The sequence below is a fragment of the Carettochelys insculpta genome, chromosome 2, assembly GCF_033958435.1.
Source record: "Carettochelys insculpta isolate YL-2023 chromosome 2, ASM3395843v1, whole genome shotgun sequence".
Lineage (NCBI taxonomy): Eukaryota > Metazoa > Chordata > Testudines > Carettochelyidae > Carettochelys > Carettochelys insculpta.
The window spans coordinates 242,228,382-242,254,026 of record NC_134138.1 but is presented as its reverse complement, the minus strand read 5'-3'; the positions used below and the strand labels follow the sequence as shown (position 1 = coordinate 242,254,026).

General features: G+C 46.4%; 1 protein-coding gene across 1 annotated transcript in view; it reads right to left on the bottom strand.

Annotated features, from left to right (window-relative positions):
* The window catches only part of MALRD1 (MAM and LDL receptor class A domain containing 1), a 532,671-nt gene that overhangs the window by 157,392 nt on the left and 349,634 nt on the right, over window positions 1–25,645 (bottom strand). Inside the window, exon 30 of the mRNA XM_074985504.1 lies at window positions 15,699–15,879. Within this exon, the coding sequence (XP_074841605.1) occupies window positions 15,699–15,879 (181 nt within the window). The remainder of the gene's footprint in view (window positions 1–15,698; window positions 15,880–25,645) is intronic.

Below are 25,645 nucleotides of genomic sequence, written 5' to 3'. Positions count from 1 at the left end.
CATCATTAGACACAAACGTTTCATCCCCTTGACTATACAAGTTACCGCTGAAAGCCAGCTGTGTATACAGCTGCTACAGTTTGCAAGCATGTCAAGCATATGTAATGATTAATGGTTTTGAAAGCAATTGATAAATCTAAGAATATCAGCCTGAACACCTGAGTTTTATTGGTTCCCAAGAGAAGAAAATCTACCAGTGCAGTCCCTAGCCACGTCTATACGTGCACGCTACTTCAAAGTAGTGGCACCAACTTTGAAATAGCGCCCGTCACGGCTACACGTGTTGGGCGCTATTTCAAAGTTAACATCGATATTAGGCGGTGAGACCTCGAAGTCGCTAACCCCATGAGGGGATGGGAATAGCGCCCTACTTCGACGTTCAACGTTGAAGTAGGGAATGTGTAGTCGTTGCGCGTCCCGCAATATCGAAATTGCAGGGTCCTCCATGGCGGCCATCAGCTGAGGGGTTGAGAGACACTCTCTACAGCCCCTCAGCTCAATGGTGGCCGTGTGGAGCAGCCCCTTAAAGCTCCCCACCCCCTCCCTTTCTGTGCAGGAAGCTGAGAGAACGTGCAGGTGGCAGCCCAGACATGCGGCCAGCCTGCACGTCCCTCCGCCAGCACAGACACCCACCCCAGCCGCAATGGCCGCACGGCAGCCCCCCAAGCACCCCCAGGGGACCCCCCCACAAGGGGAGCCAGGGCTCCCAGCCCAGCAGCCAGGCAAGGAAGCGGCAGCAGGGCCCCTCCTGGATGGAGGCTGAGCTTCGGGACCTGCTGGGGCTCTGGAGCGATGAGGAGGTGCTCCAGGTAATGGGGAGCAAGAGGCGGAACGCGGATGCGTTCGCTTGGCTGGCCAAGGGCTGGCTGCCCGGGGTCACCCTGCCCACATGCCGGATTATGTCAGGAGTAAAGTGAAGGAGCTGCGGCAGGGTTACGCCTGGGCCCGGGATGCAGCCGGCCGATCTGGGGCCGCCCCCGTCACTTACCCCTTTTACAGGGAGCTCAGGGACATCCTGGGCCCCCGTCACACCTCCTCACCTCCGGCCACTCTTGATATCTCGGCCGAGGAGCCCCAGCAGGCCCCAGAGGTGGAGTCCGCCCCGGAGGCAAGCCCCGCACCCCGGGGGCCCCCCCAGGAGCCCACCCCCGGTGCACCAGAGGAGGAGAAGGAGGAGAGGGACTCCTCCTCCAGTGACGCCAGCCTCCACATCATCCTCCCATCCAGAAGCTCCAGCCGGGCGTCCGCCCACCGGGTGTCCCCCGACTGTGGGAGTGGACCGTCAGGTATGTACCCCCCCGGTGCACACCCCCGGGGTTGAGGGGCGGGGGTAATAGATATGACCAGGGCCCTCCACATGCCCAGATGACCATGGCCCCAAGGACAGCAGTGGCATGTCCCTCAAAAGAGTGCATCAGCCCCTGCTCCCCCCAGCACGACAGTGCCATGCCCCATCCCCGGGGCAGGAGGGAGCGGAACCTCTAGGGTCCCCTGGGGGGAGGGGGTGGGACACCCAGCAGCAGCAGCAGCAGCAGCAGCATGTGATGGAGTGGGGGGGTGCAAATGCAAGACTCAGGCTAGACACGAGAAACAAGATGAATAGCTCCCAGTGGCTAAGGATGATCCTGGGGCTACGATTGGCAGGTAACACCTCTGCCCTGAACAAAGAGGAGGGAGGAGCTGAGCTGGGTTTGAATCGGGGGCGGCAGTTAGAGGCTAGGGGAAGGGAGAGCTAGAAGGCAGCCAGCCTGAGGAGGGGGAAAGCTACACCCCAGAGGGGCACCCCTCGCGGTCTTCTCCCCAGGACGGGTTGGAAGGACCGTCTCTGACTGCTGTACTGTTGCTTCTGTGAGAAACTGGGCATCTGTTGCCTAATAAACCTCCTGTCGTACCTGCTGAGGGAGAGTCACTCCAGCCAGCGGATGGGGTGCAGTGCAGGGGGACCCCTGAACCCCATCACAGCAGCATCTCCCGGGGACGGGGATGGGGAACCTGCAGCAGAGGGGTGGGGGGACAAGGGCCACAGCTCAGGGCCCACACTAACGCCTGTCTCCACTCTTCTTCCCCCCCTCCTGTGTTCCGCAGCTGCACCATCGGAAGGACCGCAGAGTGCCGGCGAGGCGTCAGTGGTCCGGGAAAGCCCTCTGGGGCCATCACTCCAGGCCAGCCCCTCGGCAGAGGACCGACTGGCCCCACGGCAGGGAAGACGGCGGACCCAGCACCAGCAGCCGACGGCGACGGACCCCCAGCTGCTGGCCCTCCACCGTCGGCAGCTGGAGGTTGCCGAGCAGCGGCTGTGGGTGGAGGAACGCCGCCTCCAGCTGCAGGAGCGGGCGCTGGCCTGGTGGCAGGAGGCATGGGGGGCCTACATGCGGACCCTCAACTGCATCGCGGACTCCCTGGCCCCCCAGGCTGTGCCGGCCGCCGCAGCGCCCACCCTGCCTGCTCCACCTGCGGCTCCACCCGCTGCTCCACCCACTGCGCCATCCGACGTCACACCGCCACCCACCTCCGAGGGCCATTCCGCCGAGGGGGACCTGGTGCCAGCTGACACTCGCTGGCCGTATCTCCCAGTCGGCCCGGACCCCAGCCAGCCCCGGCCAGGGCTGCAGCCGAGGTGGGGATCCTGGCTGCCCACCCCCAGCGCTGGACTGTAGGGGCGTGGGGCCCAGGACGTGCCCCTCCCTTTGTATATATTCCCCCCATTTTATTGTTATTTTGTTGTAAATAGTTTGTATATTTGACCCGTTACTATGCTGATCCTTACCTCCCCATGTAAATAGTTCTCCCCTTCCTTGTCTTCCCCTTTCATGTTATCCCTATTTTTATAATGTATATATATTTAGCAGTTAGATTTCCCCTGTACATAGTTAGTTTGTCTTGTTCATAATATTAATAATAATAATGAGTTCTAGTAAAGATGTTTGAGTTGACAAACAACTGTCTGCTTTTATTTTTACAAGAAAAGTGTGGGGGTGTGCTCTTGGGTGCTCTGTGGTGTGGGCGTAGAGGCAGGGAGTGTTGTGGAGGATGGGGGGTTGCAGTGGTGGGCCTGCCAGCGTTCACCCCGCGTCCTCATCGAACTGGGCCTGCAGGGCCTCCCGGACCTGGGTCCCTTCGGGGTCCACGTGGCGACTGGGGACAGCGGGTGGCTGCACAACGGCCCTGCTAGCCTCCACAGCCCAGCCCGGAAAGGCCTCCCCCTTGCTCTCCATCAGGTTGTGTAGGGCGCTGCACGCACCCACAATCTGGGGGATGTTGGTGGGGCCCGCATCAAGGCGGGTGAGGAAACACCTCCAGTGCCCTTTGAGGTGCCCAAATGTGCGCTCCACCACCTGGCGTGCGTGGTTCAGGCACTGGTTGAAGCGCTCCTGGCTGGCAGACAGATGGCCCGCGTACGGGTGAATGAGCCAGGGCCGGAGGGGGTATGCCGCATCTGCGATGATGCAGAGGGGCATGGTGGTGTCCCCCACAGGGATCTCCTGCTGGGGGATGTAGGTCCCCTCCTCCAGCCGGCGGCACAGGCCCGAGTTCAGGAATACCCGGGCGCCGTGGGTGCTGCCAGGCCAGCCCACATAAATGTCCAGGAAACGGCCCCAGCTGTCCACCAAGGCCTGGAGGACCACTGAGTGGTAGCCCTTCCTGTTTATGTAGCATCCTCCACTGTGTTCCGGGGCGCGGATGGGGATGTGAGTCCCATCCAGAGCCCCGAAGCAACTGGGGAAGCCCAGGGTGGCAAAGCCCGTGATGGCGGCATCCGGGTCCCCAAGCCTCACGAGCCTGTGGAGGAGCAGGGCATTGATGGCGCAGACGACCTGCAGGGGAAGCACATGGGAGAGCACCAATGAGGGGTGCGCAGGGTGTGTGTGGCCCTCCCCTGCCAGGGCTCCCCTCCCCTCCCCTGCCAGGGCCCCCCTCCCCTCCGCTGCCCTCCCCTCCCCTCCCCTGCCAGGGCTGCCTCCCCGCCCTCCCTCCATGGGTCCTCTTACCTCCATGAGGACAGCCCCCATGGTGGCCTTGCCGACGCCAAACTGCTGGCCCACGGATGAGTAGCTGTCTGGAGTGGCCAGCTTCCAGACAGCAATGCCGACCCATTTCTCGACGCTGAGGGCACGCCGCATGGCGGTGTCCTGGTGCCTCGGTGCGGGGGTGAGCCACTGGCATAGCTCCAGAAATGTCTGCCGGGTCATCCAAAAGTTCTGGAGCCAGCGGTTGTCGTCCCACTCTCTGAGCACCAGCCGCTCCCACCAGTCGGTGCTGGTGGGGTAGCTCCACAGACAGCGGCGTGTGCGGCGGCGGGGGGCAGCGGGGTGCTGCAGGGTTGGGGGTTGAGTCCTCCTCCCCTGCGGGCATCTCCTGCTCTGTGGCAAGGAGGTGCTCAGCTGCCTCCTGCATGGCATCGAGCAGGGCGAGCACTGCTCCTGCAGGGGCGGCTGTGTGGACCTCTGGCTGCTGCTGCTGCTGCTGCTGGGGGTCCATGACTGCGTCGCTCGAGGTGTGCATGACTAGGGCTCTGCAGACCGCGTGCTGTGCAGGCTGCATGTGTCTGGGAGGGGCCCTTTAAGGGAGCGGCTAGCTGTTGCCCCGGAAGCGCTAGTCCGCCCTGTGACCCTGTCTGCAGCTGTTCCTGGCACCCTTATTTCGATGTGTGCTACTTTGGCATGTAGACATTCCCTCGCAGCGCCTATTTCGATGTGGTGCTGCGCAACATTGACGTTGAACGTCGACGTTGCCAGCCCTGGAGGACATGTAGACATTATTCATCGAAATAGCCTATTTCGATGTCGCTACATTGAAATAAGCTACTTCGATGTAGCGTTCATGTGTAGACGTAGCTCCTGTGACATAGTCAAATGGTAGGATAGAGGCAGCTTGCTGTTCTTGAAGTCTGCCATAAACCTATGTGGAATATAGCAGGGCCAGTGAGTTCTGCACTTTTACCTTTCTGAAGAGATAAAACCTTCAGTAGCATAATTTAACTATAATCAGATGGACAGATTCCTGTGGTGGACAACAAAGCCACTACATTTGGAAAGTAGAAAGATTCAGGGGGGTCAGGAGAGGCTGAACAGAAGTCACAGGGTAATCATTGCCTAGAACAAAATGGAGAAACTACAGGAGAGTTGAAGCAGTCAAAAGGAGAAGACAGGTTTTCTTTAAATTGGGAGATGGCAAAAGGCTTCAGGTTTTTCCACCCACGTGATACAACAAATGGTCACCATCTTGAAAGGCCTGCCACAAATATAGTAAGCCATAGCACAATTACAGCTTCCCAATCTCTTGGGCATTATACATCATTTTTTACTGTTCTAGAACCAGCCACTTTGCATTGCTTTCCCAAAATTACTGATCAAATCTCTTCATGCTGCAGGAAATTAAAAAGCTAAACGAAGAGTATAAACAAACGAGATCAACATTATTCTGTTAAACCAATGAACTACATCCAACGGACATTTTATTCTTTTAATATTATTTCTGTTTAAACAAAGTAGGATTTTTTTGTCTGGGCACAAGCTGTAATTTCAATTTGTTTTCAAAGTAGCTATCAGCATTAAACCCCATTGTACACTAACACCTTGCCAATTTGCATTGTTTAAATTAAATCTGAAAAAGGTGCAAAAAGGTGTAACAAACCAGTAAGTGCTTATTTCATGTTTTGTTATACATTTTAAAAAGTCTGGGGGCTTGTCTAAACTACCACCTTCCTTCGAAGGAAGGATGGTAATTAGGGTGTTAGGAGTTTGCTAATGAAGTGGTGCGGTGCATACGCAGTACTTCATTAAGCAAATTCCCCGCCGCGGCAACTTTGAAGGTTTAAACTTCGAGGTACCAGCACGCGTCTAGCCACATCTGTAGAATAAGGAGTAAAGGGACTTCAAAGTTGCCTCGGCACTTCGAAGTACCGGCAGGTGAGCTGTGGCTAGATGTGTGCCGGTACTTCGAAGTTTAAAACTTTGAAGTTGCCATGGGGGGAAATTTACTTAATGAAGTGCTGCTTATGCACCACAGCACTTCATTAGCAACCTCTCAACACACTAATTACCATCCTTCCTTCGAACGAAATAAATGGAAACATAGTTGGAGATACACATCTCCTAGAACTGGAAGGGACTTTGGGAGGCCATCTAGTTCAGTCCCCTGCCCTCTTGGCAGGCCCGAGCACCATCCCTGACATCTATTTGCCACAATCTGTAAATGGCCTCCTCAAGGATTAAGCTCACAATCCTGAGTTTAGCAGGCCAGTGCTCAAACCACTGAGCTATCCCTGCCCGAAAGAAGCACCTCCCCATCTGTTGGGCAGCGAGCAAGGGCACATGCCGCAAGCCAGGCAGGAGATGAACCTGCAATCTCCTGATAGGTGGTGGTAGGGGTAGTGTAGACAAGCCCTGGGCGAAAACATTACTCACAGGGAAAGACCTTGCTCATGAAGTTTCAGCCAGGAACAAAGTAAAATGGGCCAGACATAAGCCACTAAAAAGTTGCATTAGAACTGAAACTTACCTATAATGTTACAGTATCTTGGCAGCCTATGAAGTTAATTTGGACTATATAGCGGTAATAACAGCACATTACTTGTACTAAGAGTTTAGTTTACTTGCCTCGATTGTCAGCACAGTGTTCTACAAGCTCAGATCTTCACAAAGAACATCAAAACACTCTTAGTATACCCATCAATAAGGTTCCTCTCCATGGATGACCTTCCCAGTCTTCTGCAGGGACAGCTAGATAAAGCATTTCTACAGATGCAAGCTAGAAATCATTTCAGATAAGTTTCTCTTCCAGTTCAGAAGCAGCCAGGAATTTTACCCAGCACGTGTCACGTAGAACAGCATGTCTAATTTGATGACATGCATTGACTCTGACCTAAACCCTACACTTAACATATTATGTTGACTGCTAGCACAGAATTTCATCTGCAGGCACAAACACACAGCAGTATGGTTCCCAAAGATGTTCATGGCAAGAGCAAGCATTCAGTGGCTAAGGTGCACAAACAGCAAGAACCAAAGCTGTTACCCGTGATCTGTCACAATATAATTGACTCTGGTTCAAGCAGTATGGAAGTTTAGAAAGGATTCTGTTCAACCTTCCTGTTTCTTTCTAAGACAAGTCAAGCAGTCACATGCGGCTGCATGCCCACACATGCTCAATGAGAACTTATTAAAGTTCAAAAAGAAATGCATGCTTTTGCCACACTATGGCTACGTCTACACGTGCAGCCAACATCGAAATAGCTTATTTCAATGTTGCGACATTGAAATAGTCTATTTCGATGAATAACGTCTACACGTCCTCAGCTGCGTCTACACGTGCACGCTACTTCGAAGTAGCGGCACCAACTTCGAAATAGCGCCCGTCGCGTCTACACGCGTCGGGCGCTATTTCGAAGTTAACTTCGACGTTAGGTGGCGAGACGTCGAAGTCGCTAACCTCATGAGGGCTGCGTCTACACGTGCACGCTACTTCGAAGTAGCGGCAGTAACTTCGAAATAGCGCCCGTCACGTCTACACGTGTTGGGCGCTATTTCGAAGTTGAAATCGACGTTAGGCGGCGAGACGTCGAAGTCGCTAACCCCATGAGGGGATGGGAATAGCGCCCTACTTCGACGTTCAACATCGAAGTAGGGACGTGTAGACGATCCGCGTCCCGCAACATCGAAATAGCGGGGTCCTCCATGGCGGCCATCAGCTGGGGGGTTGAGAGATACTCTCTCTCCAGCCCTTGCGGGGCTCTGTGGTCACCGTGGGCAGCAGCCCTTAGCCCAGGGCTTCTGGCTGCTGCTGCTGCAGCTGGGGGTCCGTGCTGCATATACAGGGTCTGCAACTAGTTGTTGGCTCTGTGTATCTTGCACTGTTTAATGAAAGTGTGTCTGGGAGGGGCCCTTTAAGGGAGCGACTTGCTGTTGAGTCCGCCCCGTGACCCTGTCTGCAGCTGTGCCTGGCTCCCTTATTTCGATGTGTGCTACTTTGGGCTGCGTCTACACGTGCACGCTACTTCGAAGTAGCGGCAGTAACTTCGAAATAGCGCCCGTCACGTCTACACGTGTTGGGCGCTATTTCGAAGTTGAAATCGACGTTAGGCGGCGAGACGTCGAAGTCGCTATCCCCATGAGCGGATGGGAATAGCGCCCTACTTCGACGTTCAACATCGAAGTAGGGACGTGTAGACGATCCGCGTCTCGCAACATCGAAATAGCGGGGTCCTCCATGGCGGCCATCAGCTGGGGGGTTGAGAGATACTCTCTCTCCAGCCCGTGCGGGGCTCTGTGGTCACCGTGGGCAGCAGCCCTTAGCCCAGGGCTTCTGGCTGCTGCTGCTGCAGCTGGGGGTCCGTGCTGCATATACAGGGTCTGCAACTAGTTGTTGGCTCTGTGTATCTTGCACTGTTTAATGAAAGTGTGTCTGGGAGGGGCCCTTTAAGGGAGCGGCTTGCTGTTGAGTCCGCCCCGTGACCCTGTCTGCAGCTGTGCCTGGCTCCCTTATTTCGATGTGTGCTACTTTGGCGTGTAGACGTTCCCTCGCTGTGCCTATTTCGATGTTGGGCTGAGCAACGTCGAAGTTGAACATCGACGTTGCCAGCCCTGGAGGACGTGTAGACGTTATTCATCGAAATAGCCTATTTCGATGTCGCAACATCGAAATCAGCTATTTCGAAGTTGGGTGCACGTGTAGACGTAGCCGAGGAGATAGGAATAGTGCCCTACTTCGACGTTCAACGTCGAAGTAGGGACCGTGTAGACGATCCGCGTCCCGCAACGTCGAAATTGCTGGGTCCTCCATGGCGGCCATCAGCTGGGGGGTTGAGAGATGCTCTCTCTCCAGCCCCTGCGGGGCTCTATGGTCACCGTGGGCAGCAGCCCTTAGCCCAGGGCTTCTGGCTGCTTCTGCGGCAGCTGGGGATCTATGCTGCAGGCACAGGGTCTGCAACCAGTTGTCAGCTCTGTGTATCTTGTGTTGTTTAGTGCAACTGTGTCTGGGAGGGGCCCTTTAAGGGAGCGGCTGGCTGTTGAGTCCGCCCTGTGACCCTGTCTGCAGCTGTGCCTGGCATCCCTATTTCGATGTGTGCTACTTTGACGTGTAGACGTTCCCTCGCTGCGCCTATTTCGATGTTGGGCTGAGCAACGTCGAAGTTGAACATCGACGTTGCCGGCCCTGGAGGATGTGTAGACGTTATTCATCGAAATAGACTATTTCGATGTCGCTACATCGAAATAAGCTATTTCGATGTTGGCTGCACGTGTAGACGTAGCCCTCCAGGGCCAGCAACGTTGATGTTCAACTTCGACGTTGCTCAGCCCAACATCGAAATAGGTGCAGCGAGGGAACGTCTACACATCAAAGTAGCACACATCGAAATAGGGATGCCAGGCACAGCTGCAGACAGGGTCACAGGGCGGACTCAACAGCAAGCCGCTCCCTTAAAGGGCCCCTCCCAGACACAGTTGCACTAAACAACACAAGATACACAGAGCTGACAACTGGTTGCAGACCCTGTGCCTGCAGCATAGATCCCCAGCTGCCGCAGAAGCAGCCAGAAGCCCTGGGCTAAGGGCTGCTGCCCACGGTGACCATAGAGCCCCGCAGGGGCTGGAGAGAGAGCATCTCTCAACCCCCCAGCTGATGGCCGCCATGGAGGACCCGGCAATTTCGACGTTGCGGGACGCGGATCGTCTACACGGTCCCTACTTCGACGTTGAACGTCGAAGTAGGGCGCTATTCCTATCTCCTCATGAGGTTAGCGACTTCGATATCTCGCCGCCTAACGTCGAAGTTAACTTCGAAATAGCGCCCGACGCATGTAGCCGCAACGGGCGCTATTTCGAAGTTGGTGCCGCTACTTCGAAGTAGCGTGCACGTGTAGACGCAGCTTATATAGGCTCCTTGCAGTACACTGGAAGAGGAGGCTGCCATAATTTGGGTGGGAATGCTATAGCAGCACCTGCGAGGATGAAGAGGTAAGGGATATCTGTAGCACCTCAGAGTAGGTAGGTGTATGGGTGTCTTGGGGATTAAGCCTATTGCATTGATATTTGTGCCATAAGAGTCATGTCACGTCATAGTTTCATTAATGATCAAATGAAGCACACCAGCCACTGAATCATCAGTGCCATTTCCTCCAGCCACTGGATTTTCCTGAGAAGTGTCTTGTCTGAAAATAGTTCTCTGTAGGGTTGTAGTCATGTGCCACAGCTATTTGCAAGGGTGTGACATCACTGGCCAGGATGTGAGCTAGGGTTTGACACAGAAGAGCGGCAGTGGCTCAGCTGCATGCTGTCCATGAGCCTTTGGATTCTCTCTATATAAAAAGCTCATAGTGGGGATTCTCCGGTTTAGTGGGGGAGTGTGTGGTGTAACAAGAGTTCAGCTGCCTTGTATAGGACATGCCTCTAAATAAGAAGCTTACGCTCTACAGCAATATGATCTAGAAAAATTGCGCTCTAATAATGTTATAATTTTTAATATACACATCACAAGTGGGATGTGACAAACAAGGAGGTGAGGATCTCTGGGGGGAGAAGTACAGAAAGTGATGAATGAATGAATGAATGAAAGAGATATCACTGGAACCAGCCTTAATGGCCAGAAGGGAGGAGAGACAGTAAAATATTCAAATGGTACCATGGTGGCCTGAGGTATGGATGTACAAGTGAAGAAAGGGAAACTATCTTACAATATGCCCAGACAAACATTTTGATAGTGAATATTATACTTTTCACAAAGAAGAAAGAAGCTTTGATTAGCTATAGAAGCGATAATATGAATAAATTGAGTAGAGGGGAAGAATCAACAACTGTAGAATCAACTGCAGAGCTATTAATGGTGGTTTGTAACCAACCCTTTAAATCAGCTTCGGTACCCAATGACTGGAAGACAGCTAATATAACGCCAATATTTAAAAAGGGCTCTAGAGGAGACCCTGGCAATTACAGACCAGTAAGTCTAACGTCAGTACCGGGCAAATTAGTAGAAACAATAGTAAAGAATAAAATTGTCAGACACGTAGAAGAACATGATTTGTTGGGCAAAAGTCAGCATGGTTTCTGTAGAGGGAAGTCGTGTCTTACTAATCTATTAGAGTTCTTTGAAGGGGTTAACAAACATGCAGAAGGGGGGATCCAGTGGACATAATATACTTAGATTTCCAGAAAGCCTTTGACAAGGTCCCTCACCAAAGGCTCTTATGTAAATTAGGTGGTCATGGGATAGGAGGAAAGATCCTTTCATGCATTGGAAACTGGTTAAAAGACAGGAAACAAAGGGTTGGAATAAATGGTAAATTTTCACAATGGAGGGGGGTAACTAGTGGTGTTCCCCAAGGGTCAGTCCTGGGACTAATCCTGTTCAACTTGTTTATCAATGATCTAGATAAAGGGGTAAGCAGTGAGGTGGCAAAGTTTGCAGATGATACCAAGGTGTTCAGGATAGTCAAAACCAAAGCAGATTGTGAAGAACTTCAAAAAGATCTCAGCAAACTGAGTGATTGGGCAGCAAAATGGCAAATAAAATTTAACGTGGGTAAGTGTAAGGTAATGCACATTGGGAAAAATAACCCCAATTATACATACAATGTGATGGGGGCAAATTTAGATACAACAGATCAGGAAAGGGTTCTTGGAATTAGAGTGGATAGTTCTCTGAAAACATCCACACAGTGTGCAGCGGCAGTCAGTAAAGCAAATAGGATGTTAGGAATTATTACAAAAGGGATAGAGAATAAGACGAAGAATATCATACTTCCCCTATATAAAACTATGGTATGCCCACATCTTGAGTACTGCATGCAGATGTGGTCTCCTCACCTCAAAAAAGATATACTGGCGTTAGAAAAAGTTCAGAAAAGGGCAACTAAAATGATTAAGGGTTTGGAAAGGGTCCCCTATGAGGAGAGGCTAGAGAGACTGGGACTTTTCAGTCCAGAAAAGAGGAGATTGAGGGGTGATATGATAGAGGTATATAAAATCATGAATGGTGTGGAGAAAGTGAATATTGGAAAGTTATTTACTTGTTCCCATAATATAAGAACTAGAGGACACCAAATGAAATTAATGGGTAATAGGTTCAAAACTAATAAAAGAAAAATTTTCTTCACACAGTGCACAGTCAACCTGTGGAACTCCTTGCCGGAGGAGGCTGTGAAGGCCAGCACTCTAACAGAGTTTAAAAAAGAGCTTGATAAATTTTTGGAGGTTAGGTCCATAAATGGCGATTAGCCAAGGGTAAAGTATGGTGCCCCTAGCCTTTAGTCAAAGGCTGGGGACAGATGGCAGGAGACAAATCGCTTGATCACTGTCTTCGGTTCACCTCCTCTGGGGCACCTGGCACTGGCCACTGTCGGCAGACAGGATGCTGGGCTGGATGGACCCAGTATGGCCTTTCTTATGTTCTTATGTAAGAACAGCCATCACAAAGCACTGCAACTCAGCATAGAATGCTGATTCTTAACTATGAATACATATCACCCATGAGAACAAAACAGTCTGCCACACTTCAGAAAATCAAGTGCTAGAAGCTTAAGTTAACGAGTAGATTAAATTGAAAGGCTGTGTCTACACTAGAGAGTTTTGTCGCTATAACTCAGGGAGTGTCTACACACACAAAGTGTTCTGTCAACAGAGTCTCGACAGAACTCTGCATTTGTCTCAACAGAGTTATCCCTCAAAAATTTCAGAATTAGAGCTTCTGTTGACAGAGTTCTGTCAACAGACGGGAAGTGTAGACACTTCTGTCGACAGAGAGGGCTTGCGGTTCTCTGGGCAGCCCTGTTTGCAGAGCTTCCAGTCATCTGTTCTATCGATAGTGGGCAGGGCAGTCTGTCTGCTCTCTGTCAACAGAGTGGATTGCTCTGTTGATCTTATTTTGTGTGTAGATACACTCTGATGACAGAGTTTCAGTCAAGACACAACTCCGTGGACAAGTTACTGTTGACAGATACTTCTAGTGTAGATGTAGCCAAAATGTTGGAGCATATCTGTTTCAAGGCTAAAAAGAAACTATGAATCAAGGGTGGAATCATATATAAAGCATAATTCAAGAACATGGTTGGTGAATTAAAAACAACAGCCTTTTTCCTCAATGAGATTTGGTGGCAAAATGAGAACATTTGAGAGGCTGGGAAGAAAATTAAAATTATGTTTTAAACTTTGGCAGGTGATGCTCCAACATCAGGATTTTCAGGAGTAAAAGGAAATGACACAACTTAGACAAGAAAGAGGCACTAAGATCAAGTATCAGAGGGGTAGCCGAGTTAGTCTGTGTCTTCAAAAACAAGTCCTGTGGCACCTTATGGACTAACAGATATTTTGGAGCATAAGCTTTTGTGGGCAAAGACCTGCTTCATCAGACGCATGAGTGAGGGGTTCCAGAGGTGGGTTTAAGGAGGGAGTCTTAGTCAAGAGGAGGGCCAGAGTTGACAAGGTCTGTTCAGTCGTGGAAGAATACAGCCCATTATCAGCAGTTAATATAGTGCTGTGAACATCAAGAAAGAAGAAATCAGGTCTGTTCAGTCAGGGAGCAAGTGGCCCATTATCAGTTGCTAAGACATGGAAGGTTTCTTACCATCTTGAAATGAAGGAGGGAGAGAAAGAAATACATAGACTCACAAAAATTCTTAATAAGAGAATGCAAGGCTTTGATGAGATAAAAGTAATTAAAGAGGAAAATACAAGACCTAATAGCAGCAGCTAGCTGTCTTATATGAATAAATGGTTTGAAGTTCAAAATTAGGAATTTTTCTAACTTTGAACACACAGATTTTTGAAGCTGAACACCAAACAAATCATCCTTCATTTCAACAAACTGCATTCTATGAGACTTGCGTGAAACAGAGAAACTCAAAGCAAAATCAAGTTCTATCTGTGATCTAAGTGAGTTAAACACCAAAACTATATTTCTCAAAGTCAAAAGTCCATGACAAATACCCTCAACTGTTTTCCTCATGGGGCATAGGAGTCACAAAATGAAGCAAAAATGGCCCCAAAGTGATGTGGCGTGCTCTAGGGCATTTTGTGTGTGATCTTAAACAAAAATGACAGAGCTCTGAAGTATTTCAGAGATATGAAAGATTCCTGCCTACTGCAAGAGGAACACGGCTGTGTTCTCTTAGTTGCTGCTTTGCCCCAAGCTGCTTCCCTTCTTGCTTGCTTTCTTGCTCTGAAGGACAATCTATCAAATGCAGTTTTATTGCTAACCCAAAGAAAAAAGCCAACTAATCCAATTCTTTAAAGCTTTCAGTAAAAAAAGAATTTATTATTTTAAAATAGTCCATTTAGCTTTTGTTGCGTAAAGATACTGAGGCAGTGTCAATCTTCTGCTTAGTAAAGCTGTACCCTGAGTGGGAGCCCCTTACAGCTCATGGTATTTAAACCAGGAAGCCACTCCACATCGTGTTTTCTGTAGACACTGGACTTCAGCTTCTGATCCCGGTTTGTCCTTAACTTTGCCATATGCTCACGCTCTATAACCTGGGGCCCACCCCTTACCTCCTGACCCAGTTTGAGCCTAACTGTACTATCTGCCTGCCCCCCATGGTGCTTGCCCCTGACTTTCTGGCATCCTAACTCAGATCACTCCTGACCCCGCTATGCATCTCCTGACTGGTACACATAGGCCACCCACAGCCTGGCTCTGACACCCTTTATGCCACTATGGCCCACAGTAGACACACTAGAACATATTTCCCATTGAAATTTCATTTGGAATCACAGCTCAGATAAGAATTTTTAGATACCAACCTTCTGCTGAGTGAAAAAACCCAAAGGAAATCAAGTGAAAACTTTGTTTTTGTTGGACTATGCCTTCTACAAAAGCTTTTACAATAAAGAACCAGCAATGCTAATCTGTCACCAAGCAGAGTGTACTATGGCCCATTCAATATACATCACACCCATAGGAAGGCAAGTTGAGAGCTGTCGCACGAAACAAATGAAAGGGAGCACATAGTCAGTCTTCACCAAATCAGGAAACCAAATTTGGGAGCCCTGGTTATTAACGTCTGCTATAGCCACCACCCAACATTTCCTCCCTGCAAAAGCAATGCTGATATGTGTCCAACCTCTGGACAGCAACAGCTTTCATTGAGATCCTCCAAGTTAATTATTCCTGCTACAGGCAGAAATGGGCAAGTAACCTGGAATACCCCTACACCACTCCTGTAAGTGGAGAAGATTTGAAGGAGCCTCTCCTGGGCATTTGGCACTTGCAAACACTGAATTTCATTGCCTTCTGATTATCTTATCTCTGGAGACTGCACAGCTATAAGAACTATTTTTGTGTCATGCTTGGTCTAAATGGTCAGTTTAATGAACTGATTTTTAGTCATCAGTCATTTCTGCTTCTAGTAACTTTAGACTAGGGGGAGTTACTTATTTAGTCTACATCAGGGGTTCCCAATCTTTTTGGCATCACATCCCCATTTTGATTTTTGAGAAACCCTCATGCCCCCACAACTCTTCTTTACCATCATCCAGCCCCTGCTTTAACAAAGAATTCATAGAATCATAGAATCACAGGATGCTAGGACTGTGAACATGTGAACAGAATTTCTATTAAAATTTCAAGAATAAAAATTACGTGACTGATTTTATATATAGGCACATTACAGCAATATTTTTTAGTTAAGTCATAATACATTTAAAACCAGTTACAAACTCACGCTTTCTAGATTAGCTATTTCCACAGACAGTGTGTCTCATGCTCACCTGTGGCGCAGTTCTTGAACTCAATGTCATCTATTGCTGCTCCTCCACCCAAGTCTTTGGCACGAATGCCTTCAAATATGACTTCAAAATTCCTCAACTTCCCCAGCTGCAGTTCTGCTTTCCTCCACTCATCACGAGGGTTCCCAGACTCACTCCATACTTTTGAAAAGCCATTATCCGTCTGCAGATGACAGAAAATATATACAATAAGGTATGTAAGAAGCTCAGATTGCTAAATATCTTCTACTGTGTGGAGACAAAGGGGAGACACTGGAATATGTCCCTCGATATGACAGTATTATACCGAGATTTGCCAATAAATGTTATACTGGGATAGGGAAAAAAAGGGTCAAATGAAGAGATTGTCTTAGAAAACACATAAACCAGTAATGGATGGAGCACTAATGAACAAATTACTGTATAAGTAAACTTCAAAACAGTATATGCTGGTATCTTATACACACATGCATGAGAATCAGTCTGTCTTACCATTCTGAGAATAGTTAATAGTTAATGCTGGTCTGTGTACTGATAGAAACAACAAGAAGTCCTATGGCACCTTATAGACTAACAAATATTTTGGAGATTAAGCTTTTGTGGCAGAGACCTGCTTCGTCAGATGATGAGAAGCCACTCATGCATCTGATGAAGCGGGTCTTTGCCCATGGAAGCTTATGCTCCATAACGGCCGTGTCTACACTAGCGAAAAACTTCTAAATGGCCATGCAAATAGCCATTTCGAAGTTTAATAATGAAGTGCTGAAATACATATTCAGCACCTCATTAGCATGCAGTTGGCCGTGGCACTTCGAAATTGACGTGGCTCGCCACCGCGCAGCTCGTTCAGACGGGGCTCCTTTTCGAAAGGACCCTGGCTACTTCGAAGTTCCCTTATTCCAATCTGCTCACAGGAATAAGAGGACTTCGAAGTAGCCGGGGTCCATTTGAAAAGGGGCCCCGTTTGGACAAGCCGTGGGGCGGCAAGCCGTGTGAATTTTGAAGTGCCGTGGCCTCCCTCATGCTAATGAGGTGCTGAATATGTATTTCAGCACTTCATTAGTAAACTTCAAAATGTCCATTTGCATGGCAATTTCAAAGTTTTTGGCTAGTGTAGACGTAGCCAATATCTGTTAATCTATAAGGTGCCATAGGACTTCTTGTTTTTGAAGATACAGACTAACTCGAGTACCACTGTGGTACTTGTGTACTGATATTGATCAAAAACTAGAGCAATAGTACATTTGATTTAATGCTCCACTCAGGTATATTCTTTGGGTTTGAAAGTATATTACTGGTTACAAGGTATTTCTTCAATTTTACACAGCGGGACTCTCTCTCAAATTGGCAGAACATACTACATTTGTCACCATAGTAATAACTGTAATAAGAAAACTAACAAAGATAAGAAATTCATAGGTCTACCCTCAATGTTTTAAATGGAAACAGTAACATCCTGATTTACAAATGTGCTAATGTACATTAAAATAGATTTAAAGTCTCTGGTTCAATCACAGCATTATCCAAGCAGACAGACAGCATAAACTATATACATATTTAAATAAGTTTCCGATGACACCACATTAGCACTTGACTGGTTTTGTTCTTATTGGAACTCATCAGATGTGCATAAACTGCTGTTTATAACATGATTTGAACCTGGGACACCTTCACTGTAGGCAAAGATGATACCATATCTCCACAGCAGAACTTACAGTTCACTTATTTGTGAATGTAGCACACGTGGCCAACAGTTGTTGATCCAATTAACTGGAAAAGTGATCAGTCCAACTGATCTACATATTTAAATATCAATATGATAATTCGTCATATAGCGAAAAATGACATGAAAATATTTTTGTCAATAAAATCACACTATGGACTATGACTGTTCAAACTCCAATTATTTATGCAAATGTTGTGGGGCCCAAATTTTCACATCACTTGGAGCACATGGTTTGTCATCAAAAAACGTATTTTAGTAACTTTTATTTTGCTACTTAAAGCAAAATGGGATCAATTTTATGCCAGGTATCAGTAAGATTTTAAAGCTGAAAGCTAAGAAACTGGACTTCCAAATAGGGTAAGTGTTATTGCTAATATTAGAATGGAATCTAATAGCATAACCTTTTTTTACTGAGGTCAGGAAATATTAGCTCACTATTTAATACTAAACTCTTTTGAGGTCACCTTTTAACTTCAATGGTATTTCTCAAATAATTGCATTTATTTAGTCAACAATTTCTTAAATTACCCAGAAGTATATAATCAGCAATTTACCAAATGAATGCAGATTCATCCAAGTTCTAGGCTTTCCTGTCCTAGGAGTTTTGTATTATAGTTTTACCTTGGTTAATGCTATCTAGACAATATGCACCACCTCTTTAGATGGGCCTGTTGACTCTTACTGTCTTTTGTTAAGGATTGAATTATGCATATTGGTGATTACAATGAGATAGTGAAAGGGACAGAGTCAACAACATATATTCAAGCTATATTTCAATGCTTATTTGCCTTAAAATTATCTGTTATTATCTTATTTTTAAAAAGAAATCAGTCATTTGATAGGGGTGAACACAAATCACTGTGGCCATGTCTACACTTGGCCAAAATTTCAAAATGGCCATGCTAATGGCCAAATCGGAGAATACTAATGAGGGGCTGACATGAATATTCAGCGCCTCATTAGCATGCTGTTGGCCACGGTGCTTTCAAAGTGCGCATGTAGATGAACCACGCGCAAGCGAAATGTGGCACTTTTGAAGTGCCGTAGCCGGTAGCATGCTAATGAGGTGCTGAATATTCCTTTCAGCGCCTCATTAGTAGTCTCCAATTTGGCCATTAGCATGGCTATTTTGAAGTTTTGGCCAAGTGTAGACATCGCCTCTGGCCAAATCGGAGACTACTAATGAGGTGCTGAAATGAATATTCTGCTGATAGGAATAAGGGCATTTCAATGTTTGCAGGGTCCTTTTGAAAATGACCCCCATGCAGATGAGCCACGCACGAGCGAAACATAGTGCTTTCAAAGTGCCATAGCCTTCAGCATGCTAATGAGGCACTGAATATTCATTTCAGTGCCTCATTAGTATTCCCTGATTTGGCCATTTCAAAGTTTTCCCCTAGTGATGGTGTAGCCTGTGTGATGTAGGTGACTGATCCTCTCAGACTGTAAGAAGACTCATAGCAAACATTTTGTAAACAAATAAAATCTAAAATTGAAAGAGACAAAAGGAAAGACAGGGAAACAAAAAGATGGACAACATTTCTATATATGATGTGCCTGTTGAGAGTATGCTTCTGTGAATAATAATGTGATGTCATGGTTATTGCGACAGATAGGTAGAGAAGTAAAGCAGAGAACTTTTGATATTACATTGGCAACACATGTTCACAAAAATTTATTAATCAGGTTTACACATTGCCTAATAATTTAAGCATGGAATTGTTGATATCTGTACTAAAAGAAAGACCTGAGGCACAGCACACACTGAAAAAATTAACAAGCTGACTCCAACACCACTATCCTATACAAAGTGTATCATTGTTAGCTAGAGTCATAGAGATCTCTCACAGGCCATGATAGTGACTGGGCATGGACACACAGCAAGTTTACCCTTACACCCATTGTCATGTGTACTCAGTTTAGAATCTGCGGCATGATTATTTAAAGATAATACAACACACAAATGCCTCGCACCGGCACTGAGCAATACAAATCATAATGAATGTTCATTATAATCAATTATGAGTTACAAAACTAATTTGCTTAGAGTGAAACTCTTGTACTTACTCTGTTTATCTGCCTCCAGTGTTATAGATTGATTCATCAGGTATGTCAACCCCACTTCCCTCTTTTGGCTTACAAGCAACATAATTGAGCCAGAAGGGAATTCTTTAGTCAAGTGAATATGGGCCTCCCTCTAATTGATCCTTTGGAGCTGCAGGTTGGAAGCAGATGTGTATACTAATTTTTTTTTTGAGGGGTGCGGGGACTAAGGATTAAAATCATGAGTAAGGATTCTAGGATGACAATTGTACTCATAACTGGCATATGCAATATAGCGAAAACTGGTTTGAACAAAGTTTGTCATATCAATTGTCAAACCTAATTTTATTTCATTTACACAGTATTTTTATTAATAGAATGCATAGGCAACATGAAGGGGCATGGAGGGGTCTGTAAATGCAGTGGATCGAAAATGCAATGAGGCATTCATATGAATATTCAGTGTCTCATTTGCATTATGGTAGCTACCGCTGCATCGAAAGTGCTGCTTTTGAAATGCAAAATAGCCATGTAGGCAGGGTTCTTCCTTAGGAAGAAGGGTGCTTTCAAAATCAGGGTTTCCTTTCCAAAGAACCCCGTCTACATGGCTATTTTGCATTTCAAAAACAGCACTTTGCAATGATGTGAGTGGTGGTTATTTTGCAAATGAAGTGCTGAATATTCATATCAGCACCTCATTAGCATTTTCAATCCACTGCATTTACATGCCCCTTCCAAAAGGGAGGGGCAGTGTAGATGCAGCCTATATAACAAAGGTTTCAATAACTCCAAAATGTCCATCCCTTTCATTCTTTTCCCCTTGAATAATCTCCGAAACAGGATTACAAATTATTAGGGTTAATTGGTTTAAAATTTGGAAATCACTCTCATCTATTTAACGCACAGATAAAATGGATGAACACTGAGTGACACATCTGGCTTTTAGTTCTACAGCAGAATAGAAAAAACAGAACAGAAGCATTCTCTGGCATTTAAGTGCATTTAATCATTTTGTTGTCTCTGCACATACTTGCAGTCTGCCCTTGAAGTCTCTTTGGTATAGGAAAACTTCCTCAACATTATTAGAAAGAAACCACCGATTAATTTTATAAAAAGAGGTAGAGTAATGTCTATTGACTGGGGAATTAAGCATAGCCTTAAATTAAAGTGAATATTAAAAATACTAAATGATGATAGAATTCCTCTTAATTCAAGCATTTAACAGAGCCAAAGTCAAGTATAAATACCCAATATCTCTGGATATTACCGAATTGGGGTCTTAATAGAATAAAGATTTTAGTGTGTGGTTAGCTTTACGCATATTGAAGTCAATGGATTAACTATCACTACGTAAGCTGAGCATGTAAGTAAATTCATTCAGGATCATGGCTTAAATATCACCTTTATAACGATATTAATAGGGGCCTAAATTCATCACTCCTCAGTCAAAGTCCGATTGATTTCCAAGGTCATTTCATCTAATTATTCCTTTTCCCCCACCCCCTGTTCAGGTTCTTATGCCATACTCATCACCATGGTATGTCTGAAAGAAATGTTGAAAGGAGAGGATGAAACTGATTCTACATGTTCATAAAAACAGTCATGCAAAATTTGTTACCAAAACATTTTGTATGATGCCACAGACCAAAAGCCTCAATTCTCTGGACAATCACAGAAGACAGAATATTTTCAGAGTGAGATGTGAAAATATGCACAGATAGCCTTTTGTTCAATATTTTTCATATGCAAATGTTGTGAAAATGGAGACGATATATTCCTCTACCCCAAAAAAACATATATACTGTAGTTGGCTCCGGCTACTCTGTAGCTATAACTCAAAATAACTTATGCAAGTGGCACTGAGGTTCAAAATAAGGGGCTATTTCGAAGTTTCTGCTACCCCTCTCATGATGAGGGATAGCGGAAATGGAATACCGCAGTCAAAATCGTGCTGCTATTTTGAGAGTGGAGTATAGTCCCAGAGTTGCTATTTTGGGATACATTTGTATCTTGAAACAATAACAATAGTCTAGGCATAGCCAGATAGATTAAGCACAGGTCAGGGAGCCAGGAAACTAGGTGTTCATCTCTATCCATGCCTTGATTAGGGTGACCATATCTCCCTTGCCCAAATATGGGACAAGGACAATGATGCCATCCCAGCCAAAATGGGACAGATGGTCACCCTACCTGGGAGTCAGGAGGTGGCTGCCCTGTGGGGTCTGTCACCTTGCCAGTGAAGCTCCCAGCTTCCATGAGCTGGGAGGCCACAATGCTACTGCTCTGGCTCCTTCAACCAGATGAAGCTGGCAGGTGGGGGGACAGACGCAATACTGTGCAGGTCCACCTCCAGTTCCCTCAGCCGGGAGAAGCTGGGGGTGCAGCCATTCTGCAGCTGGTAAACCAGAGAAAGCTGGAGAGCAGCTATCCTGCTGAGTAGGTCTGTCCTGGCTACCCCAGCCAGGGGAAGCTGGGAGGTGGGGCAGCCACAGCCAATTCTGACTCTCATCTCCCCCAGTGGGGGGAAGTTAGGGGACAGCCGAGCCACCACTGGGCTGCCAGGGTAAGCTGGGGGGGCAACCGCACCACCACACTGTCCAGCACCTAACTCCCGCAGCTGCCTGAAAATATGGGGCATTTAGTCCCTTTCACAAAATAAATTGAGATGCCATCCTGGCATCCCAAATATGGGACCATCCTGCCGAAACCAGGAGGGATGGTCACCCTAGCCTTGATACAAAGGTCTTCTGGGCCTATATTATACTAGTATATTGCACACAGCATGTTGAACTAGCTATTTATTTGGCCAGCCAAAGCTGCACAGATGGTATTAAAGAAAAGAAAGATACACCCTTCCCTACATGGCTACATTTAGGGTAGGTCACCCAGAACGTAAGGTCCCTTGAACAATGCAGCTCTTGCACTGTGGTTGCTACGTTGTGTAAGTGAACAGGAAAGAAGGGGATGAAGGCAGGCAGATAGAACAGCCTTGTTGCTGTTCTCTCACTCTCACACACACACACACACCACCCAACACCAGCCAGTGAGTTGAGCTGGCTCAGTGTGAGATAAGATGCACCTTTTTCTGGAACATACCTGACATCAGCAGTTCAAATCTCTGTCTGAAAGTATTCTGAGTTCTGCTTCTGTATTTATTGTTTCATTGACGGCATTCGCCAGCCATTCATTCTAGTTGGGAACTGATTTTTTTTAATTTTAAACCTTCAGACTGTGCTTTATAAACATACAAACAACTCCAGAGGAAATAAAACCAATGATCTCTCTTTTGCCTTTGAACTTCCTATTGCATCTAGTCATCCTCTGACCCTTACGTATTGTATCTACACATATATGTATTGACATAAAACAATGTAGAAGATATGTGACTCCATTCAGAAATGGTTGCAGACACTGAGACAGACATTTGTTTGATTGTTTGTGAAGCTATTTCTCTACTGACACAAACACATATTGAGTTTGTCTGGACAACTGTTGCAGCCTGGTCTAATTGCAAAAGCTCAGGCTAAACATATGTTCCATTATAAATGGTGTTGACTTGTTTCTGTTACTAATACCAATGTTGTTTCTATGTGTGCTGTAGTCACTCTGGTTGTTACTCTCCTTAGCAGTGTGAGGCAATGCAAAAGTACCTTCATAGCACTTTTCAAACGTGTGTGTAATCTCACCCATCCATCACTCATTCTTAGGTCTCACCACTTGGCTCTTCTGCCTCATAGTGCTTTTAATTCCTCCTTCCTTACTCCCACCAGCTTTATTTCCCACCTTGTCATGTTACTCCTTTACAATTCTCACCAGCCCCACCTGGGCTGGTAGGAAAGGGAAGGAACAATCTAGGTCCTACATTCACTTCCTCTTCCTCACTTCAGGTGATACTTGGTTCAACCCTGTCCTCATCATCATCACCTCTGCCTCTCTTCTGCTACCATTCCTAACCACACATTTCCCTCCATCCTCCTTCCTTGTCTTGCCTCTAGCTCACCATTCCATTTCTAAAATGTTCACAGCCATTCATAACCTTTTCTGAGCACACTCCCTCTAGGTCCTAGCTTTTTCAGTGTCCTGAACTACTTAGTCCTGACATGGCTTTTACAACTGTCTGTTCTCAAAAAGGCCTCTTTTCTCCCATTTCTCAGCCTGAATCAGATATTTTTGGGTGTGATGGGCTTATACTCTTCCTTTTCTGCCATTTCAACCCCTCCGTCACCCCCTTTCTCATTTTTTTCTTTTGAACTAAACTGTATGCAATTTTATTCTTTTCTCCTCCATTTTTCTGTCACCTATCATTCTCCCAACTCCTCCGTCAGCCTTCCTCTCTGATTTTGACCCTTGGCTCTCACCCTTCTTATGCTCACAATCTCTTGTACTCATCCTCAGTGACTTCACCTTCTGTGCTGCTGATCCTTTAGCTGCATGTTTATTCACCCCCACATTTCCTTTCAACCTGCATCTCTGTTTAACACCCCCACTCATCAAAATTACTGTTCACTTGACTTCATGCTTTGCACTCACCCTGATATTTCTGTTTCAGAGCGTGATAACCAGGATCCCCAGGAAGACAGCTGAGGTCCCTCAAAGTACATTGCAAAAAATGTGCTGCCAATCCCCAAAGATGGTGGGTATTCCAATATTTACATTTACTAGGCCAGCACAGAACAACTTCTACAATACCTTATGGATCAATCAGGGTCCAAACAATACAGTTCCCTGAAAGTATCCCGCCTCAGACTCCCACATAGACACCCAAGTCAGATAAAGTTCTACCAAGTCCAAAGGTCAACAAATAATTCAGATCTTATCCCAACTATACACTTACTGCCAATTCTTATTATTAACTAAAATGTATTTAAAAAGAAAAGAGACAGCGTTGGTTAAATGATCAATACACATACAGCCATGAGTTCAATGCTTGAGGTTCAGACGCATACTAGCGATGGTGATCATGTAATTGCACAAACTTCTTTTAGAATTTAGTTCATCTTATTCAGGTGTACCAGTTTAGAACTGGGATCTTAATCCTTATGGCTTAGGCTTCCCCTGAATGAAATTTTATGCAGATCTGAGATAAACAGGATCAGGCCTTTTGATACAGTGCTAGGTAAACAACAGGTTTTGATGTAACCTTTGGTTTCCCAAAAATAAGGTAATTCACATAAGATAATTTATCCATTTAGCAGCTTATCACAAACTTTAAAGAGATGTCTCAACAGGGACATTATTTCACCCAAAGGAGCTGATAGACACGAACTGTCTATTTATATGGTTAGATTCCATAAGATATATGTAAACACATGTAACTAGTATCGCCTCTAATTTCTAGTAATACAAGCTTGCATTTAAAAATTCTAGCCTGAATAGCCTCTACTAGCTGACCCTGGGTCATCTGGCCTGGGACTGTTTAACCCTTTCTGGCCAAGTGTCCTGCTTGGCATAAGATTTGTTGCAACTATAACAAAGTTGTAGCAACAATGTTTATATATGGTCAAACTATAGTCAGGTAATGCCTCTCTGAGTGCTCCCTCTCTGCCCATTACTTGTATCTCTTAGGATCACTCACCAGCCCCCACAAACTAATTCTGTCACCGGGCCTTTCTCTGACTTCCAGTCTATCAATGTTGATGATCTCTTTTCCATTTTCAGCCCTCTCTTCCATTCCCTTCTTTCTATTCCTCACTCTCCTCCAGTCTTGACTCTGGCTGCCTTCTCTCCCTTTGCAATGTCTTCTGTGCCAACCCACATTCCTGCTTCAGACCCAAACTCCACATCATGTGTCGCTTCTCTCAGATTGTGAAGAATTGTTTGGTGAAAATCCTATTAATAAGCAGACTCCGTACATTAAATTTTTGTTCTGTCCTTCATTTACACCATATTCCTAGCTAACAAGCTCCACTTCTCTAAGTTAATCGAATTCCATGTCCCCAATCCCAGCCATCAACTCTTACTCAGTCCTCAAACCCTTCATATCTCCATATCCCGTTGCTCAGAGATTCCTTCCAGAAGTTTCTCTTTTCAGCATTTTCTGATAAAAGATTCTTGATTTACTCTAACCAAGACATCGTTGGCAACAAATGAGTACCAACTGACAGTGGGTTCCAATAATAGTCTGCCTACCTAGTCTGCCAGTGCCCAGTTATGCTAAGTGACAGATGCGCCAAAATAATGG